Genomic DNA, 25286 nt, shown 5'->3' with positions numbered 1-25286 from the left:
TACAAAATAACTGATATTAGGAAATCAATAAACAGGTTTATCATCATATTAGAAACATCTGAAGAAAGAAATCTAAGATAAGTCGGAGAATAATTTCCAAGCTGAAACTCAGGGGGAAAAGAAGATGGAAAACGAAGAAAAGAATATAAAAATATAATTTGTATAACTTACATTGTATAATATATAATATGTATATATACATACACAAATATTATGTATATTATATATATATGAGATAAGGTAAAAAGTTTAACATAGGCATAATTGGAGTTGCAGAAGAATAGAAGAGAGATAATGGAGCAGAAGCAACACTTGAGGAGAAAAAAGCTGATGCTTTTTCATTTAAAGTTCCTAACTCAGTTTTCATGTGCTCATTAAAGGTCAGCTATTATCACTGTCAATATTATTATTTTTCCTACTCCTGCTTTTATGAAAGATTTATACTATTGACAATATCAGTGGAGTCCAAATCCACTAGGACATTTTTTTCACCAAAGACCTTATGTTCCTGGTGCATTCTTCTCTTCCTCCTCCTCCTCCTCCCCAGCCCCCTCCTCCTCTCTTTCTTCTTCTTCTCCTTCTTTATCAATAGCTTTATTGAGATTGCCATACTTTAAACCCTCCCATTTTTCTTTTTGTTATATTTACTAGTTAATTTTTTAATTCTGCATGTAAGTGATATCATATATTTATCTTTCTGATTTATTTCACTAAGCATAATATCTCTAGGTCCATCCATGTTGCGGCAAGCGGCAATATAATATTCCATTGTGTGTGTGTATATATATATATATATATATATACACACACCACATTTTCTTAAACCAATCATCTGTTGATGGGCACTTGGATTGTTTCCATGTCTTGGCTACTGCAAATAGTGCTGCTATGAACATTGGAGTGCATGTATTTTTTCAAATTAGAATTTTCATTTTTTCCAGATATACGCCCAGGAGTGGGATTGCTGGATCATATGGTAGCTCTATTTTTAGTTTTTGAAAGAACCTTCATACTATTTCCCGTGGTGGCTGCACCAATTTACATTCCCACCAATAGTGTAGGAGGAGTCCCTTTTCTCCACACCTTCTCCAGCATTTAATATTTGTAGACTTTTTGATGATAGCCATTCTGACTGGTGTGAAGTGATACTGCATTGTGGCTTTGTGTTGCATTTCTCTGATAATTAACGATGTCGAACATCTTTTCCTGTGCCTATTGGCTGTCTGTATGTCTTCTTTGGAAAAATATCTGTTCAGGTCTTCTGCCAATTTTTTAATTGCGATGTTTGTTTTTTTTTGATGTTGGGTTATATGTTTTGGATATTAACCCATTACTGGTTAAATCATTTGCAAATATTTTTTCCCTTTCATCAGGTTGTCTTTTCATTTTGTTTATGGTTTCCTTTGCTGTGCAAAATCTTTTAAGTTTAATTAGGTTCCATTTGCTTATTTTTCCTTTTATTTTCTTTGCTTTAGGAGACAGATCCAAAAAAAAATATGATAAAATTTATGTCAGAGAGTGTTCTGTCTATGTTTCCTTCTGTGAGTTTTATGGTTTCTGGTCTTACATTTAGGTCTTTAATCTATTCTGAGTTTATTTTTGTATTTGGTGTTAGAGAATGTTCTAATTTTATTCTTTTACATATAGCTCTCCAGTTATTCCAGGATCACTTATTGGAGAGACTGTCTTTTCTCCCTTGTATATTCTTGTCTCTTTTGTCATAGTAGACCCCCCCTATTTAAAGTGTACAATTCAATGCACTTAGTATATTCAAAGAGTTGTGTAACCATCACAATTTAAAAATATTATAATCACTACTATCCCCTCCTCCAATACAAAAAACCAACCAAACCAAACCAAACCAAACAAAAAAAAACCCAAAACCTGTTCCCCTTAGCTGTCAACCTCTGGTAGCTGGTAATCTACCTTCTGTCTCTACAAATTTGACTTTTCTGGACATTTCATATAAATAAAATCATATAATATGTGGCCGTCTATGAAAGACTGGCTTCTTTTACTCAGCATAGTGTTTTCAAGGTTTATCCATGTTGTAGCATGTGTCAGTACTTCTTTCCCTTTTATCGTGGAATAATATTCTGTTGTATGGATGGATGGATGGTTGGGTGGATGGAGATACAGTAAACTGAGATGTGGAAGACTGAATGAGAAGCAGATTTTTGGAGAAAGACTAAAATTCAGTTTTGTAACATGTTAAGTTTGAGGTGCCTAAGAGCCATGCAAGCTTATTTGTCAGGTAGGCAGTTGGATGTAAGGTATTGGAGTTCAGAAGATGGGGAGGGCCTCATGGTATAAATTTGACACAGGGTTTATACCTATAAAAATATCACTTGGTAACATTTAAAGTCATAGAAATGGATAGGGCCACCTAGGAAGAAAGAAGAGAGAAGGGCAACCCCCGGAAGCATGCCCACATTTAAGGGCCAGATGGAAGAGACAAACAGCCAGAGAGGTGGAAGGAGGAGCATGAGGGGCGATACTGTGGAAGAAGTAGCCATCAAACTCCACCCAGGATGGACCTAGAGTCTGTCATACAGAGCGAAGTAAGCCAGAAAGAGAAAAACAAATACCATATGCTAACTCACATATGGAATCTAAAAAAATGGTTCTGATGAACCCAGTGACAGGGCAAGAATAAAGATGGAGATGTAGAGAATGGGTTTGAGGACACGGGGTGGGCGGTGGGGGGGGAGTGGTGGTGAAGGGGAAGCTGAGATGAAGTGAGAGAGTAGCAGAGACATATATACACTACCAAATGTAAAATAGATAGCTAGTGGGAAGCAGCTGTATAACACAGGGAGATCAACTTGATGATGGGTGATGACTTAAAGGGGTGGGGTAGGGAGGGTGGGAAGGAATCGCAGGAGGGAGAGGATATGGGGATATATGTATAAATACAGCTGATTCATTCTGTTGTACAGCAGAAACTGGCACAACAGTGTAAAGCCATTATATTCCAATAAAGAGCTTAAAAACAAATAAGCAAACAAACAAACAAACCTCCACCCAGAGGACAAGGAAGATGAAGACTGCAAACAAACCAAATAGTCTGTTCTCTTTGGTAACCTGAAAGCATTTGATCACTTTTTACTCTGAAATCAAACTGCAAGAGAAATGTTTCCCCTCTCCCACCGTAGTTTCTGCACGTCCCTTTACAAGCACGTGCAGAATAGCCTTTTAAGTGCTAAAGGTGTTAAATCTAGGTGATGTTTCAGTTTTGTTTTTGCTTTTCACTTATCTGCGTTTTCTCTCTACAGCAATAAGTATTATGTAGTAACAATAAAAAAAAAAATCCATCGTGCTAGATGATAACATCTGCTTGCTCCTGGGCACAGTGTGGCCAGCAGGGCAGCGTCGCTATAAGTGCCTGTTTCTCCCTCCCTGTGATAGACCGGGACACAGTGGCAGGAGTGATCATAACAGTCCTTGCTACTAATTCTTCATACCCTTGGCTTTGTTCTGGGCTGCTGAGCGGGGAGCTTTGTGTAAGGCTTGGGCTCTGTTATATGAACCCGGGGGCGGAAAGAAATGAGGGCTCTTTTTCATATCCAGCTGGAGGCTGCCTGCTAAGTGCACTGTTTCATTTAGAAGTGCCTTTTATCCTAGATCTCTGGACCAGCTAGAGTTGTGGTCAACAAGGACTGGGGGAAGAAGGGGTGGAATTAATTACACCAAGAGGAAGGGCTGTTGAAGGGCGGAGCTAAGATGGAAGAGAGGAGAACCCTTTAAATAAAGGGCGCACATGGGCTGCCCAGGAGCGCACCCTTCACCTCCTCTGCAGTGTGTGTGAGCAGGAGCAGCGCTCCAGGGAGATGATGGAGCCCGAGGAGTACAGAAGGAGAGGTGAGCATCGCCGTCCCTGGCCCTCTTCCCTGCTGCCACTCTTGCAGGACCTGCTGCTTAGATTCTGGGGTGTCTTTTGACTGGAGCATTAGAAGTGCCTTCTGAGGTTTGGCTTCCACAGAATTCTTCCTGAGAAGGGAATGTGGGATCAGAGTTCAGAGCGTTGCTCAACCTCTCTTTCATTCTCCCTCTCATACACCAACTCTCATGTGCGTCCACACTACCGTGCCACCCTTTCCCTTTCTTCTTTCCCACAGAATAGGGGATTTGGATTCCTGATACACTAAATGGGAAAAGGGGGATTATTCATATTCTGAAATAGAAAAGAATTTCCCTAATTATTCTGCAGTCACTCGAAATCTCATCTTTCTTCCTGTTCATTTCTCTATGTGTGAATCTGTCTGTAGAGTTCTTTCATTTAGTCATTCATTCCATAAATATTTAAAGAGCACCTCCTATGTCTCAAGCCTTGGGTGGTGAGGAAAACCAGATGGTTACCCTGTCTTCAGGCACGGCTGTCCTAAGAGGGAAAGCAGGTAGTTGCTTATACTTTCTATAAGTTTTTATATCCTCATCCCTGCTACTAGGTTATTTTGCCTAAAATTTCTTTGCTGTAAGGCATGGTCCCATGTTAAAATCCAACTTTTCTTCTCTTTCTTCTACCCAGACATAACTTACTAAGTGGCTATCAGTCTTTTTCTTTTTTTTTAACATTTTATTTTTTATTGGAGTATAGCTGATTAACAATGTTGTGATAGTTTCAGGTGCACAGCAAAGTGACTCAGCCATAAATATACATGTATCCATTCTCCCCCAAACTACCCTTCTATCCAGGCTGAATGTCTATCAGTCTTTACACTTCAGTGGGCATTAGCTTATTCCATTGCTTTCCAAAGGCGCTCAGCCGAGAGCTGGTTGCTGTGGATGTTTATCCTATGAGTGGAACACAAAAACATTCCATATGGTCCCTGGACAAGTAGAGGGCTAGATCCAGGGCTCTCAGAGCTCTGGAGGGATGCTGCTGCAGTCATGAAAGGCATTGGGTTATGGGATGGTTGGAGAAGTGAACAAAGAAGAGAGGAGGGTGCTGAAAGTTTCACAGTTTTGTCTGGGACTGGTCTTGCTCATAAGAATTTTGCACGAGCTGATGCAGTGGGAAGAGATTGGGTTCCCTTTTCTTCTCTCTCTCTCTCTCTCTCTCTCACAAGGGGAAAAGGAGCCTAGGGAGTACTAAGGAAGAATGATAGATATTGAGAGAGACAGAGGACAGAGAGGAAGAGACAAACACAGACCCAGACACAGAGAGGGAGAGAGGCAATAAGAGAGCGAGGAAGAGACAGAGGCTCTGAACGCAGAAACCCTTTGCTGGAGAAATGAAAGAGAAGAAAGAATAGATGATTTGCTGTGGCTTCAAGTATTTGACTCAGCTGTTTTTCTTCCATATTCTTTTATTCATTCATTTGATAACATTTTTTGAACATCTGAAAACTGTTCTAGGCACTGATGTGTTGGTGGAGGCAGAAGCGCGGGAGATAAATTGATTAAGACATGGTCCTGCATTTCCCCAAGATTTCAGGCTAGTGCAGGGCTCTTAGTCTGGGCCTATGGTTGTACTTTGGAGAGTTCATGAACTTCAGAAATTATACACAAAATTGTGTGTGTATAAGCCTACGGTGTTAATCAGATTCTCAAAGAAGTTCATGGGTCCAAAAATGTGGGAAATTACTGGTCCAATGGGAATAGTGAACAAATAGAATTTTTACCTTTTATCAGAACCTGGCGTGGGAGCTTGTCATCTGTGCCAACAAAGAATACAGGGTGTGTGTGTGTGTGTGCGTTCGTGTGTGCGTGCAATTTCTGGAGAGAAAGAGCCACAGAGTTTCTACTGCATCTGTAAGGTGATGAATGAATAGATCCTCTGTTTTTGAGAAGAAAAGAAAGGTAGGAGAGCAGATCAAGATTGATATGGAGGAGGGAAGGGGAGGAGAAAGAAATCTTTTACTTCGGTGTTAGAGTTTGATGCCTTGGAGATTTTCCCTCTTGTTCATTTACATAGAGTCACACACTCCCTCCATCATTCATTCACTCCTTTGCACACTTTTAAATTTTTAAATTGAAGACAAGCTGTATGCTGGGGGTCAGATCCTCCCCCACTCAGCCCATGAATCCATCTTCTCCTTCACCAGATCTCCTGGTCCCGACCCCAGGGCAATGGGCACGAATTAGCCAGGCCCAGTCAGGGGACATGAGGCTGATTTCTCTGCTTCCCTTGTAGGAAAGGAGATGGTGGATTACATCTGCCAGTACCTGAGCAATGTGCGGGAGCGGAGGGTGACTCCAGACGTGAGGCCTGGCTACCTGAGGGCCCAGCTGCCCGAGAGCGCACCCGAGGAGCCCGACAGCTGGGACAGCATCTTTGGGGACATTGAGCGAATCATCATGCCTGGGGTGAGACGCAGTCACCACAGGGTGATTCTGGATGTCGGGCTGTAGGTGGGTGGGCGATAGGCCTGGGAAGCCTGCCTTGGGTAAACCTGAGATGAGCCCTCAGCCCCTTGGCCGCCGACATCCCAGCCTGTCTTCTGGGCATGTGGAGGGCTGGGACTTTGAGTGAAATTAGGTGTCTGGTGCCAGGGCTGACCGGTAGAGTTGAGTGGGGAGCAGGAGGGAATAAGGACTGCATCCCAAGGCCTGTCTGACAGAAGGGTAGACATCTGATGGGATGAGGTGAGTCGTGAAAATTGGGCCCGAGGGGAAAGGATGACTGTGGGGAGCAAGATGGAGAGAGGAGGTGGGAGATTGTCCCTGAAGCCCCTGTTGGCAGAGCCAGGGACTCTCCTACAGAAGCCTGAGATGTGCCGAAGGGAAGGAGGGAAGCCAAGAACACACTTCTCCAAGGGTACCCTGACTGTCAGGTTGGGTGGGCCAGGAAGCTCAGTGAGTCCCGGCCAGCCTCCTCCTTTCTCCTCCATGAAGTGGGAACCATGTCCTTCCTAACCAAGGGAGGTCTCCTGATTGAACTGCCTTTCAGGAGGAGGAAGGAGCGTTCCCTGAATCATCTATACGTTCAGGGACAAGGGGCACAGCCTGTGACAGTGCTAGTGGGGCCAGGGAACAGACAGAGGCTGGCCAATGCCTGGGGCTGGTGCCGGAGCCGCCGTGAGCTGTGACGATGTCCCTGGCCACCGGGGTGAGGCGCTGTGCCAGGCACTCCTGCTGGAAGTGCACATCCGCCTCCCACAGAAGGGCTGCCTTTTATTGCTCTCCACGCCACGTGCCAGGCACTGTCCTAGCTACATTGTAGACTGGCTTGTTTTATCCCCAAGTGACCCTATGATCCATGTTTTGCAGATGAGGACACTGAGGCTCAGAGAAGTTAGTTGTCTTCTCAAAGTCACAGGTCTCCCTGCTTGGGGCATGGGTGTTGTGAACCGCATGTGTCCAGCAGCTCTTTCCCAGGATGACGTGACATGTGCTTCCATCATCCTCAAGGAACTTTGGACTTAGATGTGACAGGGGTACAGCTGGAGGCAGGGGTGAGGTATTATTCAAACGCAGAAAGTGATGGCAAGTTTGTACAAAGCCAAATACTCATCTCTCACTGACCATTCAGGCTATTTCACAAGCATCTTTTGAAAATTTCTGTATCAGTAAAGCTCTACCAGGGAGGCTCGCTCCCCGATAAGATTATCTCATGGATTTCATTCTGTAAAATGTAATCTGTGGAGGGGCCAACCGTAATTTGGTAGTGAGACTGAAAGCAACTGTCGGAAGAGGTGGAGATGAGCTGATTCACTTGACTGAAAGAAATTCCAGCAGTTGCTGGTGGTGTGGTTAAAGAGGCTCATTTCTGGACCAAGAGGTCTGTCTGTTTTGATAAGCATTCCTCCGGCTTATCTTATCTTATGTATCTTATTAGAACAGACAATTGCCTCTTGATAGGGCCAGGAGGTGGAAGCCCTTCTCTGGGGGTTTCCAAAATACTGTCACTAAGCACATTGATAATGAAAACCCGATCTTCCATCTCATCTCTCAGGCTGTACCAGCCTCTGAGAGTTGGCCTGAAAGCAGCTGGCCCTCTGCTTTCTCATTTGGGTCAGCGCCTCATTGAAAAGTGGATTAATTTTTCCATCCATGCCACCTCCTCGACACAAGGAGAAGAAAAACTGTCTTTTTTGCTTTCATTCCAGCCCTGGTTAGAGAAACCCCACCCACTCCTCATGAGGGAGGAGAGAAGAGCAGGGGGAGAAGGCAAGGTGCCATCCTGCTTAGGTGCTAGGTTCTGGAGTCAGGCAGCCCTGGGTTTCTGACATCTGTCCCTACGAGGTGTGCGTGTGATCCTGCCTCTCTCTGCCAGCCCAGATTGTTATCTGTAAAACAGGGATAATGGTAGAATTTACCTGATAGGAGTGCTGTGAGAATTAAATGAGATAAAGCATAGAAAGTGGAAAATATTATTATTACCTATGACGTCTTCTGCCTGGTGAAAACTGGAGGAAGAAGTCTGATTATCTAAGAGTCAAGGCAGGATATGTGATGTGTCTATCACCACGAGATTAGCTTACCATTAACATTAGTGCTTTACATTTTACAGATTTCTTCCCAGGCTGATCCAAACAACAACCTCAGGAGACAGGATTTATTTTATGATGAGAAACTGAGGTTGAGAGAAGTACAGGGGGGGATCCTGGCTTTATGAGATCTGAATTGGATGCAAAATTTGGGACCCCCTTTAAGAAAAAAAAAATTAAAAAATGGCTCTTGAAAGAGACCCATGCAAACATGGGACCTTGGCGCTTAAGTTCATTAGCTTCACAATAAATCCACAAGGTCTCACAGCTGGTTACAGGCAGGGGTAGGACTGGAAGCTGTGTTCTTGGGCTTAAATCTTATGCTCCTTCTACCATACACACTGTCCAGGGCACTGTCACTGCTCTTAAAGGATTAAAGGGATTTGTGCTCATGAAATAACTCGATAATACTCTAAAATGTTATCTCATGAGTTATCGGTGGTGTGAAACATCTAGAATGAGAATGTTCCATGGGCTTGGGGAAGGGACCAAAGGGGGCTGGTGAGCTGGGGAAGGGCTCATGGAGGAAATGAATATTAGTGGCTTTCTAAGAATTAGCAGGTTTTAGAAGGTCGTGTCTGTATGAGAAGTACCTTCCTGTCAGGGGACACAGTTTTGCTCAAAGACATGAACACAGATACGAACACGGCATGATTGTAGAGCAGTGAGATGAAGCCAGATTAGATAATCAGTGAGGGCAATGAGCCACTGACAATGCTTCCGAGAGCTGTTGTCAGAGGCCCTTCCTGTCCACTGGCTCCTTCTTTCGTCTGGTTAATCTAATTGTGGACTCAAGGGTTAACCCGGAACAGAGTCCCTTGTCCTTGGGCTGGCACTTCTGTCCTCCCGTCTCCTCTCTCCATCCCCACTGGGAAGCTAAGGACAGCTTTGAATCCATGCACACTGGCCCTCTGCAGGAGCTGCGTACCCAAAGATCTCAGGATGCTTTTTCCAAGAGCCTGACTGATTGAGACAAACAACGTGCTCTTCCAGAGCTCGCAGTCTCCCCTTCCTTTTATTACTGAATAGGAGCAGTGGGGGGAATAAGCACTGACGACTCATGCAAACGCTACTCAGAATCCACAACTCTAATTCCCATAGCAATTTTCATTTTGCATATTCCCCTCTGGTCTTTGCATATGTGCAAAGGCTCCACTGATGAACTAGCTCAGAATGTGAGAAATGTGGGCGGCAAGGACACTGTGAATATGTCTTATTTTTATGGATTTGTATGACTTGTTTGTTGTCCTAAAAGTATCAGCCAATCTCTAGAGTGGGTGCTTCCCCTTATCAGGGAGGGTCTCTGGAGGAGGAAAGCCTCTGGGACCTGCCTCCTGGTGCTACCCGTGTACACGCTCTGTCTCCAGGTGGTACACTGGCAAAGCCCCCATATGCACGCCTACTACCCAGCTCTCACCTCGTGGCCATCACTGCTGGGAGACATGCTGGCTGATGCCATCAACTGCTTGGGATTCACCTGGGTGAGTAACAGTGGCTGTAGTGACAACCAGGGGTAAAGGGGACATAACAGGAAGTGACATCCTGGGGCAGACACATTTTGTTCAGGTCTCTGAACAGGGTTTCAATTTAACTGTCAACAATGGCTGCATTCTTTGAGCTTTAGCTTTATATATATGATCTCACCTTATTCTTTAACCCTATGGAATTATGAGTATCGGCCCCATTTTGTAGGGGCCAATTAAGAAACTAAGGCTTAAGTAACTTATCTCCCCAAGACCACAGAGTTCATAGAGATGAGATGAGATTTGGACTGAGATCTGGTTAGTGCCACAATTCGTTACACTCTCTAAGCACGTTGGTACTGGTGAGTACAACTTTCCCTGTGCTCTTGTCTTTGAGAGCTTAGGGATAGGCCCTAAGACTTCCCTTCATAACCCCTTAAGCACCAATCAGCTTTAAATTGTGCCAGAAGCCTCCTAGAATAGCTCTATATTTTAAGCCTGAATTGTTATAGGATGTATTTGTGTGTGTGTGTGTGTGTGTGTAGAGGTAGGTGGGTGGGGTGGGGTGGGAGCTGGGAGAGTTATCTTTTCCAGGAGGAAGTGCTTTCTTTCTTAGTCCTAAAAGCTCCCCCTGGTCTTTAGAAGGCTTTTCAGCTGGGTATTTTAGGGTCTTGGGGAGCCAAATGGAAACAATCCTCTCTAGGGCTGTTTGTCCACAGGGCCCTGGAGTCCCAGGAGAATCCACTCATTGAGGGTGGCATGAACCAAAGCCCCACATTCTTTCCACTTTCTGGTTTGGGAGAGGATGGGGTAGAGGTGGGGCACAGGGCCTGAACGTGGCTCCTTCTTGCTTCTCCAGGGACAAGATAGGTTAGGCCTAGGGAGGGTCAAGGCAGAGACAGTTGTGTTTCTGCTGCCCTGGGGCAATCCAGATGAAGTTGCTTTCCCTCTTTTAGGCTTCCAGCCCTGTGTGCACGGAGCTGGAGATGAATGTCATGGACTGGTTGGCAAAAATGCTGGGACTCCCAGAGCACTTCCTGCACCACCACCCCGGCAGCCAGGGGGGAGGCGTCTTGCAGGTACCTCCATTGGCAAAGCTTCTCCTAGCATAGGGGCTAAGTAGGGAAAGATAAGCCAGACTTGCCTGGGCGATTCTCATGTTTTCCATGGAGCCTCCCCTGTGTCACTCACACCACCACGGTCACGGCAGCACCATCACCATTACCATCATCTACCATCATCACCATCATGACTGACACCATCACCGACACCACCAACCCCACCACAGTCCCTGCTCTCCCCATTGCTGCCACTACCGTCTCAACTTCCATTGCCTTTATACTGCGGCCACCGTCTCCACTCCTCTTTTAGTTTTTCTTTGAAGAAAGATTAAAAAGTGAACACATTATCACATTTCTGGTATTACTTGATTCAAGTTTCTTAATTTATAATCTGACAACTCTCCTCTCTTGTCGCATTTTACACCTCATGGTCAGTGGCAAAGAGAAGGCAAGTAGAGACTTCTTTCCCTCCCTCCTAGGTCCAGGAAATGTTTGGCAGGGAGGGAAATTAACAATATGGGCCAATTTGTTTTATCTTTTAATCCTGTCTTTTGAATATCTGTCAAATGATAGTTCTTCAGGTATTTCTTTTTTGTCAAGTGTAGTGCAGCATAGTGGAGCTTGAGGGGTGCCTCCTGTAGGCCATGCACATTGCTAGGTACTTTTGCATCTACAAACCTCTGATTACTCATGAGGGTTTTGTTCTGAGACCCTCGAGAACCCTCAAATTCTTCAATTCTTCTGTAATGTGTAATTATCTTGATTTTTTGATATATAAGATAGAGAACTAATAATAATAATAATAATAATTATTATTCCCTTAAAGGGTGGATGTGAGGAGTCAATGAATTCTTCTATTAAATAAAAATAGCCATGCTGGCCTGAGATGAGCACTGGGACGTTCACTGGGCCCGTTTGCTAGTTTGCTAGCTAAGTGACTCTCTCTCTCAATCCAGTCTCGTACCAAGATTAAAATCTGACCTTTACAAGAAAGACAAATTGCTGCATGTTATGGACCTTCTGGGTTGTTAGCCGATAGTTATAGCTTCAAATATTATATCTAGAAGAAAATGCTAAATGCCTTTGGGCATGACCTTGCTCTTCATCTAATTATCTCGAGAGCCTAGTAGGTAAATAACGTCATCCCCAATTTTTGAAATAAGAACACTGAAGCTCACAGAGGTTAAAAACTTGCCCCAGGTCACACAGCTGGTAAGTGGAAGAATGAGGATTCAAACCGAGGCCTGTCTAAATTCAGATGGTGACTTCTACTGTATCCATCAGCCACATGAACTTGGTTTAGTCTTGTAACTTCTCTGAGCATCACTATTCTCATATGTAGACAGATATCGCAAGAGTTGCAGGTTTGATGAGGAGCAAATGGGATGGCAGAAAGTGTTTTGTGAACTATGAATTGCTATGTACATGGAAGGTGGTATTATTATATTATTATTACTATTCTGCTGCCTTCCTTATTGTGGAGTAACTTTCAGCCACTGAATATCTTGTGGGATCTTGTCCATACCGTTTCCTGTGACATGATCGGCCAGGCTTTTCAGCAGGGAGCAATCAGCTGTAGGTCACCTGAAGATTTCAAGAAGCAAGGACACCAAAGACTGAACAAATGAGTGATGAAAAGCCACCAAGATTCCTGTCAAGCTGCAGAGGTGGCCCCCAGGACCCCCACAATCATGGCCAGAGCAAAATCCTACCCAGCCCTTCTTTGGATAGTCGACATTCTCGCGCTGGGAGGCAGCTAAAGGGATGCTCTCCATTTTTCAAATGGAAAAGAGCCTCTCAGAGGGGCAATATTAGCTCAAGATCACAAGAGCCACTGGTAACAAAACTGAGGCCAAAGTTATCTCTCAAGAGGACCCTCTCTCTCTGGGATATCTCTGCGGAAAGAAACTCCATTTCCATACCTAATACATTGAAATTTTTTTTTTTTTTTTCTAAATGGGGCCCAACATATCTACAAGCAGACTTGTATCTAGCATTCTCCGAACATTCTCTTTTTGGTCTCTATGGCCTAATAAAGATGTTGTTGCAGATTTGCTTTCATTACTTCCCTGAAAATTATAGGAGAGGGAGATGTCCCAGGAATGCATAGGAGGTTGTGAACGGAGAACGGAGAATAGGCATTTGAGCTGGGAAGGAACGGCAACTCCTTAGGCAGAAGCTGTGTACTTCCTGAGGAAGAGCTATTAAACACACACACACACACATTCCTACAAAACCTGGGGAATTGGCCAAGAAAATACATGGAGAGGCTGCCACTGGGAACCCTTCTCCCACTGCAGAGCACAGTCAGTGAGTCCACCTTGATCGCCTTGCTGGCAGCAAGGAAGAACAAAATCCTGGAAATGAAAGCGTCTGAGCCCGGCATGGATGAGTCCTCCCTGAACGCCCGGCTCATTGCCTATGCCTCCGACCAGGTGAGTTGCCCACCACAGGCCAAACCTTCAGGTAGGGCTTGGCTTCTGGAGTCTTAGTCCTTGAGTGATTTCGCTGTAGACATGAGGCCGCTGGGTTCAGGGCAGCTCAAGCCTCAGAGGTTGTCCAGGGAGCCCTGGGGAAGACAAATGTCAGATGTTGTATTTGCTTCCCTTTGTCTGGTTTCAGCAGTTTCTGGGAGTATTCATTCCAGGGTGACTCTGCTAACAGGTTTCCGTGGTCCCTCTAGGCCCACTCCTCCGTGGAAAAGGCTGGTTTGATTTCTCTGGTCAAAATGAAATTTCTGCCTGTGGATGATAACTTCTCACTCCGAGGGGAAGCTCTTCAGAAAGCCATCGAGGAGGACAGGGAGCGGGGCTTGGTGCCCGTCTTTGTAAGTCAGACCATGTTCTGAGCTTAGGACGATAGAGCTAGGAGGTAAGGAAGGAATTTTGGCAGACTTCAGGTAAGTAACATGCTGCAAGCAAGAGCAGAAAGGTCCTCAAATACAGTGTTTTACAAATTATGAGTTAGTATGTTAGCAAATAAACTTTGTGGGTCATAATCGGCATTAAAAAATATAATGGAAAATATGAAATTTTATTTCAAATACACACGTGTATATGTCCTAGGTTGCTGTATAAAATGTATTTCTTACTGTGGGTCATGTGTGAAATATACCCCGTTCTAGTGGGATGGATGGGGTTGATATCTGTGATGAAATCTTTTTCCAGGCCGAATGTGTCACGTGAGCCCACCTTCCCACGTTAACTTCCTCTGTTTTCCTCCAGGTCTGTGCGACACTGGGGACCACTGGGGTCTGTGCATTTGACTGCCTCTCAGAGCTGGGCCCCATCTGTAAGTGTCTGCCCTGTCTGGCTAGGAAGACAAGTAATGAGTTTTAAAATATTCCCTAGAGCAAAAGCCTGAAAGCGGCTCAGTGGAATTCTCTTGTCCCTCTTTGGTCAATGCACAGAGCGTGGGAAGAGCCACCAGGGGTCATGAGTACCTTCTTCTGGGCAGCCAGGTCACTACTTTTCCCAGTGGTGGGCCCAAGGGTTAGAGCTGCCCTCCCTTGCAGCCGATTCTCCGAGGCAACAGTGGGAGGTCCTCAGGTCTCTCACCCTCTCACTTGTATGTTAAAATCTGCTTAAAGCAGGACGTATCCAAAACACAGGGTGGATGAGGCGTAGTGGAATATTTTCTAGTCTAGGCTAAGAAAATGAAAAACGTAGAGTAGGGGAAACCATGGGATGGGGGTGGCGGGCGGGGTGGGGGAGATAAAGGCAGAAAAGAAACCTAAATGTGATTGTTCAAAATCCTCAAGCGAGAAACCCACTAGGAAAGAGAGACCCCCCCCCCAACTTTTGTATTCCATGAGTTAACAATGCTCTTTGGACCAGTGGTAAGTTGGTTTCTGTTCCAGAAAGCTTTGGGTGGAGGCCAAGAGGGTGTCGACCCTCTGGTCAGTGAGAGAGAAGGCCACGGGGAGGCTCTGTGGGCTTTCCCTGTAGGGGTGGCCGTGCCTCACTCAGCCCCACTCCTTGCACTGACATCCTCCCCGCATGTCCACATTCCTCCGTGTCTCATTCAGCCATGGGCATCCTTTCCCAGCCCTTCCCTTGCCGCCCACCCGCCGGCTGGGCCAAGCGAGAGATGCCTTTTAGCTGGCTGGTGGCAACCCACTCCCACCCCCAGTGCCGCCCTCCGCAGGTGACGTTTGCCTCCTCAGGTGCCAGCGAGGGGCTGTGGCTCCACATCGATGCGGCCTACGCGGGCACTGCCTTCCTGTGCCCCGAGTTCCGGGGCTTTCTGAAGGGCGTCGAGTACGCCGATTCCTTCACCTTTAATCCTTCCAAGTGGATGATGGTGCACTTTGACTGTACCGGGTTCTGGTGAGTGTGGCAGCGAAGCTCCCAGCCTGCGGGAAGGCCTTGCCTCCTCTGGAGAGGCCTTGGCCACTAATGCCCATTCGGAAACCCACAGGGTCAAGGACAAGTACAAGCTGCAGCAGACCTTCTGCGTGAACCCCGTCTACCTCAGGCACGCCGACTCGGGTGTGGCCACCGACTTCATGGTGAGTGGCCAGGAACGGGCAGCCTGGCAGCCTCTGAGATGGAAACGGGCTGCCTCTGACCCCCGAGGGTCTCCTTCCTATGAGCCCATCCCATAATACTGCCGCTGTGTACCTTTGGCTTCAAGCTGTGCCTAAGCATATAGAATGAAACTCAGAAAATGTTAAGACCCCCCAAAAAAGAGACCAACATTTGAGGCAGTATGCAAGTTTCCTGAGTACTTGTGGCATTGAAAAATTCTCCCTATTCCCTTCTGCCTTCATCCCGGGTAATCTTTTCTGCTTATTCCCCAGCAGCAGGGCAGGGTGGAGAATTTCCATGGATAGGAAAAGAGGCTCCTTGCTTAAACTATTTTCTTCCTTTGGTCCCTATGGAGGCACTGTGGGCAGCTCCACGGTGAGGATGGGGCAGTGGGTACCCTCCCTGAGGTTCTGGATGCCTCCAAGCTTTCCTGGCCTGCCTGCTAGCTGCACCTCAGTCTCTTGACCCTGCCCACGTTCTCAATCTATACTGTCTCTTGGGGAAACAACTTCAGATTTACTCCTCAGTTTGAAGATGAGCCCTTCCTTTAATTATAGGGGAGACAGGTATGTAAACTAATAAGTTACATATAACATGGCCAAGGTGAGGCAGAGTGAGATGAGCATGATTTGGGATTCCATACCAGCAGTGGGCTTTTGCCCACTGCAAGATGGGTACAGTGGCACTGACTTCAATACCTTGTGAGGCTGCAATGGGAACATACACGTAGATCACTTATTACGTGATCATGTACTGGGAATGTGGTACATGCTTAATAAATGGTAGGCGTGATATTTTTAAAAACTCTTCTTTTAAGCGGCAGAGATTTCGTTACATGGCGAAGAGGTTAAGCATGTAGGTGCTGAAGACAGATGACCTGTGTTTGAATTCTGGCTCCCGTGTTTATTAACTTGTGTGGTCTTGGGCAAATGACAAACTATTTAGGTTTTCTCATCTGTAAAATGAGGGTGATAATAACAGTACTAGCTTCTTACGCTTGCTGTGAGGATTAAATGAACTAATACAGTGAAGCACAGAGAGCAATGCCTGCCATCTGGGAGTCTTCTTTGTGAAGAGATGGTTCTGCCTTCTCTCCTTGGGCCAAAGTGTCTTGCCCTTTTAGTCCTAAAATAATCACTCCATCATCTTTTGATTATATTCATTATTCTCCCTTGGACCAGTTCACACTTTCTTTAGATTTTTTTTGAAGCTTTTGGTTGGAATTTTAGGTAGTAAGCTTGCAGTTTTGGGGGAGGACCCTCCAGAGATTGATAAAGATAGAAGAATAATCATTCTTTTATCTCCACTGCCCTGTCTTGTGGGTTTTCAGCACTTTTTTAATTAAAAAAATTTTCACAGCAGCCCAAGGGGCAGATATTTCTAGGGATAATTCTAGGTTTCTCTCCTGAGTGTGAAATGATGCCTATCTTCCTACAAGTGAACTTGGATCATCATAACTTATGAGAATTTTCTTACCTTGGCCCATTTTGGATTTTTTTTCTTTTTTTGGCCGTGCAGCACGTGGGATCTTAGTTTTCCAACCATGGATCGAACCCATACCCCCTGCAGGGGAAGCATGGAGTCTTAACCACTGGACTGCCAGGAAAATCCCCATTTTGGATTCTATGTTACTTTTCTGTGTTTTTGTTTTTTGTCCAAAAGAGTATCTCAGGATCTCCTTCATTCTCATCAGTTTGAGATTTCACAGTGCTCTCTCTCTTCCAGATCACTTATAGAAATACTAAACCAAACTTTTCCTAGTACTGGTCCAGAAGGTGCTATTTTATCTCCTTCTCCCACCTCTAATCGTATGGATTTAATTTTCAAGCCTCCCAGAAACTCCTAGAGAACTGAAGCTGCTGTCTGTTGTGATTCTGGGGGTTTTTGCTGTTGCTCTGACCTGTGCCCCAAGCTCTTTTTCACCCAGGTGGCTGAAGCTTTAAATAAAAGCCCAGCCATTTTGAGATGAGCCAGAAATAGAGCAGCATCCTGGAAGAGAAGATCTGGGGACTTCATTCCTGGGCTCTGGAGCCACCTAAAATCAGGGCTAGATTCTTCTGACATTAGGAAGCTCCCTTTCCTCCCTCCAACTAGTGGAGGGGGCATTGTCTTATGCTTGGCAAGGATATCAGCAAAACCTGAAAGGATGCAGAGGAGACTTGGGAATGCCTTGAGTTAAAGAAGAGCTGTGTCCAAATTTCCTGTTCCAGCAGAAAATATTGGCTACAACAACCCTGCTGGCTCAGCATGGATTGGTTTTGGAATAGTGACAAGAGGAACAACTGGGGTTACGGATAGACTGTAAAGAAATTGAAATTGAAATCATCTTTGCCTCTCATTTAATTTGCTGGTGAATTATTGTAATCAATTGGCCATAACCATCTGGAAAACAGTGCTTTTTAGAGAAGGCCACTATTATCTACTTATTAGTCTCCATCTGGAGTGTCCATCTAACAAAGGGTGGAGCTGACACTTTTCCTGTTACAGGGATTTTGTCCTATATCCAGGTTTTGATGCCCTCTGCTGGTAAAGAAAGTCCCCAAGCCGGTCCTTAGCATTAGAGTATTTTGCTTGGAAATCAGACTTAGTACTTGATATAGGAGAAACATTGTCCATCAACCAAGGGGTCAAGTCTGAGCTGTGCCTGGGTCAGGAAACTGGGGTAAAGGATACAGCTGTGCACAGCTTTGAGGATTGGGCAATCCCGTAGAGAAGTAGATAAATATTCAATGGGACAAATACTTATTTTCAGTCAACAGAAATTGTGGGGAAACTTTCTGACATTTGAGGAAGAGGTTATTAGAAATCACACTACTCATCAAAGTAATTGCAAATGTTTTCCAAACCCTTTGCTCTGTTTACAGATCTGAGAAATTGGTTTGAAAATTTTCAGATCTTTGGTGCCAACAACCTTGAACTTTAAACTCTGTTGAATTTGGTTACCAGGAACAAAGGGTCAATTTTAGTCTAACAGAGACCAAGATATACATGCTTATTTGAAATCTGAGGGTTGGAGTGCTGCCTCTTGAAGGCACAGAATGTCACAGGAAAAGTAAGGTCAGGACAGTGAAATTAAATAAGAATTATCTTCATTCTAGGCAGAAATACCACTGTGATTTGTGGCTCACATTTTTTATCATCTAAATAGCCAGCACTTATTAACAACTTCCTATGAAACTCTTCATCCTGGTTCTGCTCACACCACATTCCTGGAGATGCTGTCTGTCTTTATCTCACGAGGAGCCAGTGAGGTGGCAATGCCCAAGGAAGAGGTAGAGCTGGAGGAGAAACCCAGGTCTGTGAGGCTCTAGCACCTGAGCTCTTGAACCCTATACTTTATATTTTTTTGGGCAATACAAGTAAAACTTTATTTTCTGCTGTTCAAGTAACTTAGGTTCTTTTAGAGAAAAAATGTATTGCCCCTATCTTGAATTTCAGCCTGGGATGAAATGTTTAAAGCAGCATTTAAAGCAAAGTGTCTTCTCCTTGGTCCAGGGTCATGGACTTGGCTTCTACCTGTGCTGCTCTTGGGCAAGGGCCTATTGGCCACCTTCACCAGGGTTTCGTCACATGACGAGGTAGACTTTGGGTAACTTGCCTTGGCTTCTCCTTAGCAACAGCCTCGGGCGTCATGGTGACACCATGCATCCCTGGAGGGCTGTGGAGACAACAGATGGTAAAGCCCAGGAGTGTGTATGGGAGCAGTGGGGGCTCCTGTCTCTAACCACGGGCACTGTGTTCCTTTGTTCTAGCACTGGCAGATCCCCCTGAGCCGGCGGTTTCGCTCTATTAAACTCTGGTTTGTGATCCGGTCCTTCGGGGTGAAGAATCTTCAAGCGCACGTCAGACATGTATGTGGTGGGCAGACTGTGGGAGGAGCCTGGGCTCACTTTGTGGCCTAGTGGGGAGGAAGTCTCCTTTCTGCTTTGCAGACTTTCCCGGGGGATGTGTGATGTATGGCTCAGGTGTCTGGGCCTGTTCGCGAACTCCTGGGACTTGATTATTCAGGGCACTGTGTGTTTGCTAGCTAGAGGATCGCCAAGCAGAACATGATGCCGAGGGCTGTCTGGGGTCTCACCATTTCTTCTGCTATCATCGAGCACTGAGAAGGGATGGCCCGAGAGCCTGGTTTGCAGGGAAAGAAACAGAAAGTATATCAAAAGGCAGCATGTGGCCAGGGTAGGAGCCTATCTTTTAAAAAATTACTCTGATTGTCATGGCTGTCTGAAAATTTTAGCCACCATTATCGTTGTGCCGGAAACAGGGATCTCTTGGCTTGGACATGTAGACCTACCAAGTCTCGAACAAATATCCCTGCATTATGTCAAGAGGTATTCACTGAAGGCTTATTTGGTGTAATTTATTTCAATTCAACAAAAAAAAATTATTGAGCTAGGAAAGAGACCCAGAGGTGAATGAGACAGGCACAGTCCCTCTGTCATATATTTCATGGAAGAGATGGAACTTAACTGAGAATTTTGGTCAGCAGCATTTTTCTCTCATTTTCACTAGTGCCTATGAGAAAGACGAAGTTATTGATAAAGGCAGCAGAGTTAATCCAAAGATGTTGTCCTTTGCTCCTCTGTGTGTCTTTCCCTGGCCACCTTTCCTCTAGTGAACTCCTTCCTCATTAAGCAAACAAAAAGCCAAATGCAATGGTTGAATCAGTAAGTACGACTGGCTTATTGCTGGTAATTTTACATTTGTAATCAACATCAAGGTGTTGGTTAACTGGATGTTCATCAATCAGTGGCCGTCACCCAGGGACATTAGGCATTTTTGCTCCCTCTAGATCCTTAGACTCAAGACTGGAAGGAAGGTAGCTGGGGGATGAGGTGGTGCAGGTTACAAGTTATCATTTGGTTCCAACTTAGGACTGGATATTCAACGTGCAGGTGCTGGCGAACGCCCCCCATGCTGCCTCTCTCAACTCAAAGCCCTGAGTTCCCATCAGCTCCCCTTTGCCTCACTAGACCCAGACCCCTGGGCCTGGCTTTCAAGGACCCAGTTATCAGCCTCCAAGCTCAGGCTTCTCACTGACCCATCCCGGCTCCATCCTCACTGTGCCTCTGCACCATCACCTGTGCGTTGCCCTCTTGGAGGGCCCTCTCTTCTCCAGGTGTTGCCAGTGGATTAAGTGCCACTTCTCCCAGAAGCATCCCTGACTATTCCATCTGCCCTGTCTCTGCTTGCTTGGCATTCCTAGGACCACCTCCTCAAGCACACGTACAAAACGGAGCTGTGAAGGCTCCTAATGTCCCACAAAAGTAAGGGGTGGAATTAAAATGAAATTGTTTGATGTGAGTTAATTTTCTCTCTTCAACTTCACTGCAATCATAATTATTATTACTTGCATGGTATCTCAAAGAAACAACTTATAGTGTTTCCTTAGGTTTTTACAACAATGCTTGGGGCAGTCACCCTGATGAACCCCATTTTATAGGTGAGGCTCAGAGAAGGTAGTTGCCCTGCTTAAGAGAGGAAGGCCTTCTTTCTTCACAATTCTGGGCTATTTTCTACTATGTGAGCTCTTGAAAGTCATATAAAACCAAGTTGTGTATCTCTCTGGTATAGATTGCTGCTTTAGAGCAGGGTCCCCAAGCCCTGGGCCACAGACCGGTACTGGTCCGCAGCCTGTTAGGAACCGGGCTGCACAGCAGGAGGCGAGCGGTGAGCCAGGCGAGCCTCATCTGCTGTCCCCCCACCCCCTCCAATCTGTGGAAAAATCGTCTTCCACAAAACCCGTCCCTGGTGCCAGTTTAGAGACTGGGATTTGATTTTTTTAGTTCTACCCTTTACTGTTTGAGGACCTTGGACAAGTTACTTAAACTTTTCATGTTTGCCTTCCTAATTTATAAAATGAGAAAATGCTACCTCTCTCAAAGGTTTATGGTGATGATTAAATGAGAAAAAATATATAAAGCCCTTACTTAGTGCAGGACCTAATATTCCACTAAGTACCCAAATATTTCCTATGCCCACTTCCTCCTCCTCCTCTTCCCCCTCCCTCTTCCCCCTTCCTTTTCCCTTTGCCTTCTTCCTCTTCCTCCTCTTCCTCTTCTTCTCCTCCTCCTCCTCCTCTTCCATTTCTTCCTTCTTCTAATGATAATAATGTCGTCATTACCATCATCTCCTATCACCTACAATAGGGATTGGTAAACTATTTTTGTAAAAGGCAAATAGTAAATATTTTTCCCTTTGCAGGCCATATGGTCTCTGTTGTGACTATTCAGCTCTGTCACTGCAGCACAAAAGCCACCATACACAATACATTAGCAAGTAGGCATGGCTATGGTCCAAAGAACTTTTTTTATTTTTTATTTTTTTGAGTGTGTTGGATCTTTGCTGCTGCATGCGCGGGCTTTCTCTAGTTGTGGCGAGCAGGGGCTAGTCTTCTTTGTGGTGCACAAGCTTCTCAGTGTGGTGGCTTCTCTTGTTGTGGAGCATGGGCTCTAGGCGCGTGGGCTTCAGTGGTTGTGGTGCGTGGGCTCAGTAGCTGTGGCTGGCAGGCTCTAGAGTGCAGGCTCAGTAGTTGTGGCACACAGGCTTAGTTGCTCCACGGCATGTGGAATCTTCCCCGCCCAGGGCTCGAACCTGTGTCCCCTGGATTGGCAGGTGGATTCTTAACCACTGGGCCATCAGGGTAGTCCCCAAAGAACTTTATTTACGAAAACAGGTGTGAAGGAGGTGTGGGGCTCTATTTGGCCTGGGGGCTACAGTTTGCCCACCTCCGACCTAGGTACAGGGCACTGGTTGTAGCCCTGCTTTCGTCTTCCATAAAGATGGTTTCTGGTGGCGGAATGCTGCCTGTGCTGTTTCCTCTCTCCTCTGGACCCTCTTCTTTCTTGTTGCAAATAGCATGTGTTATAGGAGGCAGCAGAACATGGTAGAGGGAATGTGCTTGGTGGCCTGAGACCTGCACTTTGCCACTGCTACCTTGGGGATGTCACTTTCTTTTGGCTCTTTCTAGAAAATGAAGAGGTTGAACAAAGATGACTTCTGGCTCTGTTTCCTTGCTCAAAAGTATCCGTTTCATGGTTTTCAGCTACCCCAATTCTAGATCTGTACCTGAGATGTCTTACTCATGTAGATTTAAGAAAAATGTACACAGAAAGATCCCCAAATTGGCAGGGCAGGATGGAAATGGGCCTAGTGGGAAGGAGGCACAGGGGAGAATCATGACAAAATTAGAAAGTAAATTGCAAAAGTATAAAACAGCTAGAAAACATTTAGTAAGGTGCTCTCCCTGAGAGAGAGCCTTAGGACTTGAATATGAAAAGTACTTAGGGAAGGGATTGGAGACCATTTTAAACAGACCATGCGGTGGAGAGAGAAAGTGGTTCTGGATCAGGTTTGTAGCAACTTCTTAGCTAAATCCTTTGACTTCTCTTGAAATAGAGTACCCAGTATGAGAACCAGGTGATAGCAATTACTTAGTAAATATTTTATTGAGATCCTTCTGGATGCCTGAAGAAATTTTTTAAAATGAAAGGGGAAGTCCTATCCTTGTTTAGTTAATAATACTAAGTAAAAAAGTAGGAAATTAAAAAATGATAACTTCAGTGAAAGATTAATATGGTAAAAAGCTTTAACTTTTTTTTATTGTGGTAAAATATAGATAACATAACACTTTCACCATTTTTAAGTGTACAATTCAGTGGCGTTAAGTATACTTACAGTGGGTGCCGTCGTCACTACTATCTGTTTCCGGAACTTTTCTCATCACCCCTGGCAGAAACTCTGTACCCATTAAACAGATTTAAAGCCTTCTCCATGGTGTATGTGGGGTTGATATGTAAAAATATGTTCTTTGTGGAATGTCAGAAAAAAGGGGATAAAGGGCATTTGAGGTGAAAAGGTCTGCGAGGCAAGGGGAAGATGTAGACAGGATACGGGGGCAGGGCTGTCAACTGCTCACATGGTGTCTTTACATGCAGGAGAAACAAATGTCTCTTCCTTTGAGCATTTGCAGCCCGTAAGAGGCACCTGCCTGGGAACGCAGAACATGGGCTGGGTTTTGGCTCTTGCCAGCCCCCTTGGCCAGTCCAGAAGCCAAGATATGTGAAGCCGGGGTAGGAGGGCATATTGCCTTGATAGCAAAGCATGTGCCTTCTGGGAATTCCCCGGTTGTCCAGTGGTGAGGACTCCATGTTTTCACTGCCAGGGGCCCAGGTTCAATCCCTGGTTGGGGAACTAAGATCCTGCAGGCCTTTTGGTTTTGGGGGTGGGTTGAAAGAGGGCTCTGAGACATGAGTTCTCAAAGTGGAGCTAATGTGACAAGAAATAGGGAGCCATTGGGGGTTTTATAGCTTGGAGTCTGAGCAAAGTCAAATGGAGAAGAAAATCAGGCAGAAGCCACTTAGGTCTCTGTGGTTCAAAGGTGTGACTGGTTTGAAGCCCTTTAGCGGTGTGAAAGTTTATGCACAGTCATCTCTTGCCTGTTAATAACCTCAGTTCTCTCGATGTTCACAATTCTAGGGTACTGAAATGGCGAAGTATTTTGAATCTCTCGTCAGAAATGACCCTCTGTTTGAAATTCCTGCCAAGAGGCACCTCGGCCTGGTGGTTTTTCGTCTAAAGGTAACACCATCTCCCATTTCACGTGAAGGATGTTACTTGGTGATTTTTCAGCCTCTTGGAAATGTAAATGTTGGGCTTCTGGGGATGCTGACAGGGAATGTGATACAGACTTTACTTCTCTCTATCCTTCAAACAGGGTCCTAATTGCCTCACAGAAAGTGTGTTAAAGGAAATAGCTAAAGCTGGCCGTCTCTTCCTCATCCCAGCCACTATCCAGGACAAGTTGATCATCCGTTTCACTGTGACATCCCAGTTCACCACCAGGGGTGACATCCTGAGAGACTGGCATCTCATTCATGATGCTGCCACTCTCATCCTGAGTCAGCACTGTACTTCCCAGCCTAGCCCTCAGGGGGGGAACCTCATCCCCCACACCAGGGGCCCCAGAGCCCTGGCCAAGGAAGTGTCCTTTCCCACGGTCAACGGGGCAGGAGATGACCCAGCCCAGGCCAGGAAGATCATCAAGCAGCCTCCGCGTGTGGGGCCCAGTCCTGTGAGAGGGGAAGGCAGCCGCCACCTTGAAACTCTGCTGGAGCCGCTGGATGACTGCTTTTCAGAAGAGGTCCCAGACCTCACCAAGCACAAGCTGTCCTCCTTCCTGTTCAATTATTCGTCCGTGCAGATTAAGAAGAAGGCAGTGCGCTCCCTCAGCTGCAGCAGCGTGCCTGTGAGCGCTCAGAAGCCACTGTCCGCAGATGGCTCTGTGAAGAGTGGCGGCTCCTCCCGGGTCAGAATCTTTTCTAGGTTTCCGGAAGAGATGATGATGTTAAAGAGAAGTGCCTTCAAAAAACTAATCAAGTTCTACAGCGTCCCCAGCTTTCCTGAATGCAGCTCTCAGTGTGGGCTCCAGCTGCCCTGCTGCCCTCTGCAGGCAATGGTTTAAACCGGGGGATTCAGCCAGAGTCCATGAATGTGTTTCAGGGAGTCTCTGAACCCCTCAAAATTGTACGCTGAGTTTATGTGCTTACGTGTATCTGCATTTTTCTTGGGAGAAAGCGAATGATTTCTTATCAGATTCTCCTAGAGGTTCATGACCTGTGATAGGATACAAACAGAGAGTTTAAGCCAGCATGGTCCAGAAGAGTCCAGCAGGCTGGTCAGAGAGAAAGGGTCTAGGGTCGTGTATTGACAGGCAGCTTCTGTGGTTTAGCTTTCAAGTTTCATGAAATATAATGTGGAAATAAATTGTGCTTGTCCCTGAAAAAAACATATCCTGTGTCA

The 25286-nt window shown here is 45.6% G+C and overlaps 1 protein-coding gene across 2 annotated transcripts; it reads left to right on the top strand.

The window, feature by feature from the left end:
- The first annotated feature begins 3825 nt into the window (after positions 1 to 3825).
- HDC (histidine decarboxylase) lies at positions 3826 to 25265 on the top strand. Of its 2 annotated transcripts, XM_057723733.1 has the most exons (12): positions 3826 to 3861; positions 6137 to 6309; positions 9800 to 9913; positions 10852 to 10974; positions 13257 to 13391; positions 13640 to 13783; positions 14181 to 14247; positions 15122 to 15284; positions 15376 to 15466; positions 19238 to 19336; positions 23964 to 24065; positions 24202 to 25265. In XM_057723733.1, the coding sequence occupies exons 1-12, from the start codon at positions 3831 to 3833 to the stop codon at positions 24946 to 24948; spliced, it is 1989 nt and encodes a 662-aa protein (XP_057579716.1). In that variant the 5' UTR covers positions 3826 to 3830; the 3' UTR covers positions 24949 to 25265. The 2 variants fall into 2 exon arrangements, with proteins under 2 accessions (XP_057579716.1, XP_057579717.1); XM_057723734.1 differs by lacking the exon at positions 19238 to 19336 and having other exon boundaries at positions 3831 to 3861; positions 24202 to 25096.
- Positions 25266 to 25286: the final 21 nt, after the last annotated feature.

This window comes from Hippopotamus amphibius, chromosome 2 (assembly GCF_030028045.1).
Source record: "Hippopotamus amphibius kiboko isolate mHipAmp2 chromosome 2, mHipAmp2.hap2, whole genome shotgun sequence".
Lineage (NCBI taxonomy): Eukaryota > Metazoa > Chordata > Mammalia > Artiodactyla > Hippopotamidae > Hippopotamus > Hippopotamus amphibius.
This window is presented reverse-complemented; position numbering and strand designations above follow the sequence as displayed.

Coding starts and splice junctions, on each gene's coding strand:
- HDC (XM_057723733.1), top strand. CDS start 3,831: ATGATGGAGCCCGAGGAGTACAGAAGGAGAG. Junction 13,784..14,180: donor GGGGCTTGGTGCCCGTCTTT/GTAAGTCAGACC, acceptor GTTTTCCTCCAG/GTCTGTGCGACACTGGGGAC. Junction 24,066..24,201: donor TGGTGGTTTTTCGTCTAAAG/GTAACACCATCT, acceptor TCCTTCAAACAG/GGTCCTAATTGCCTCACAGA.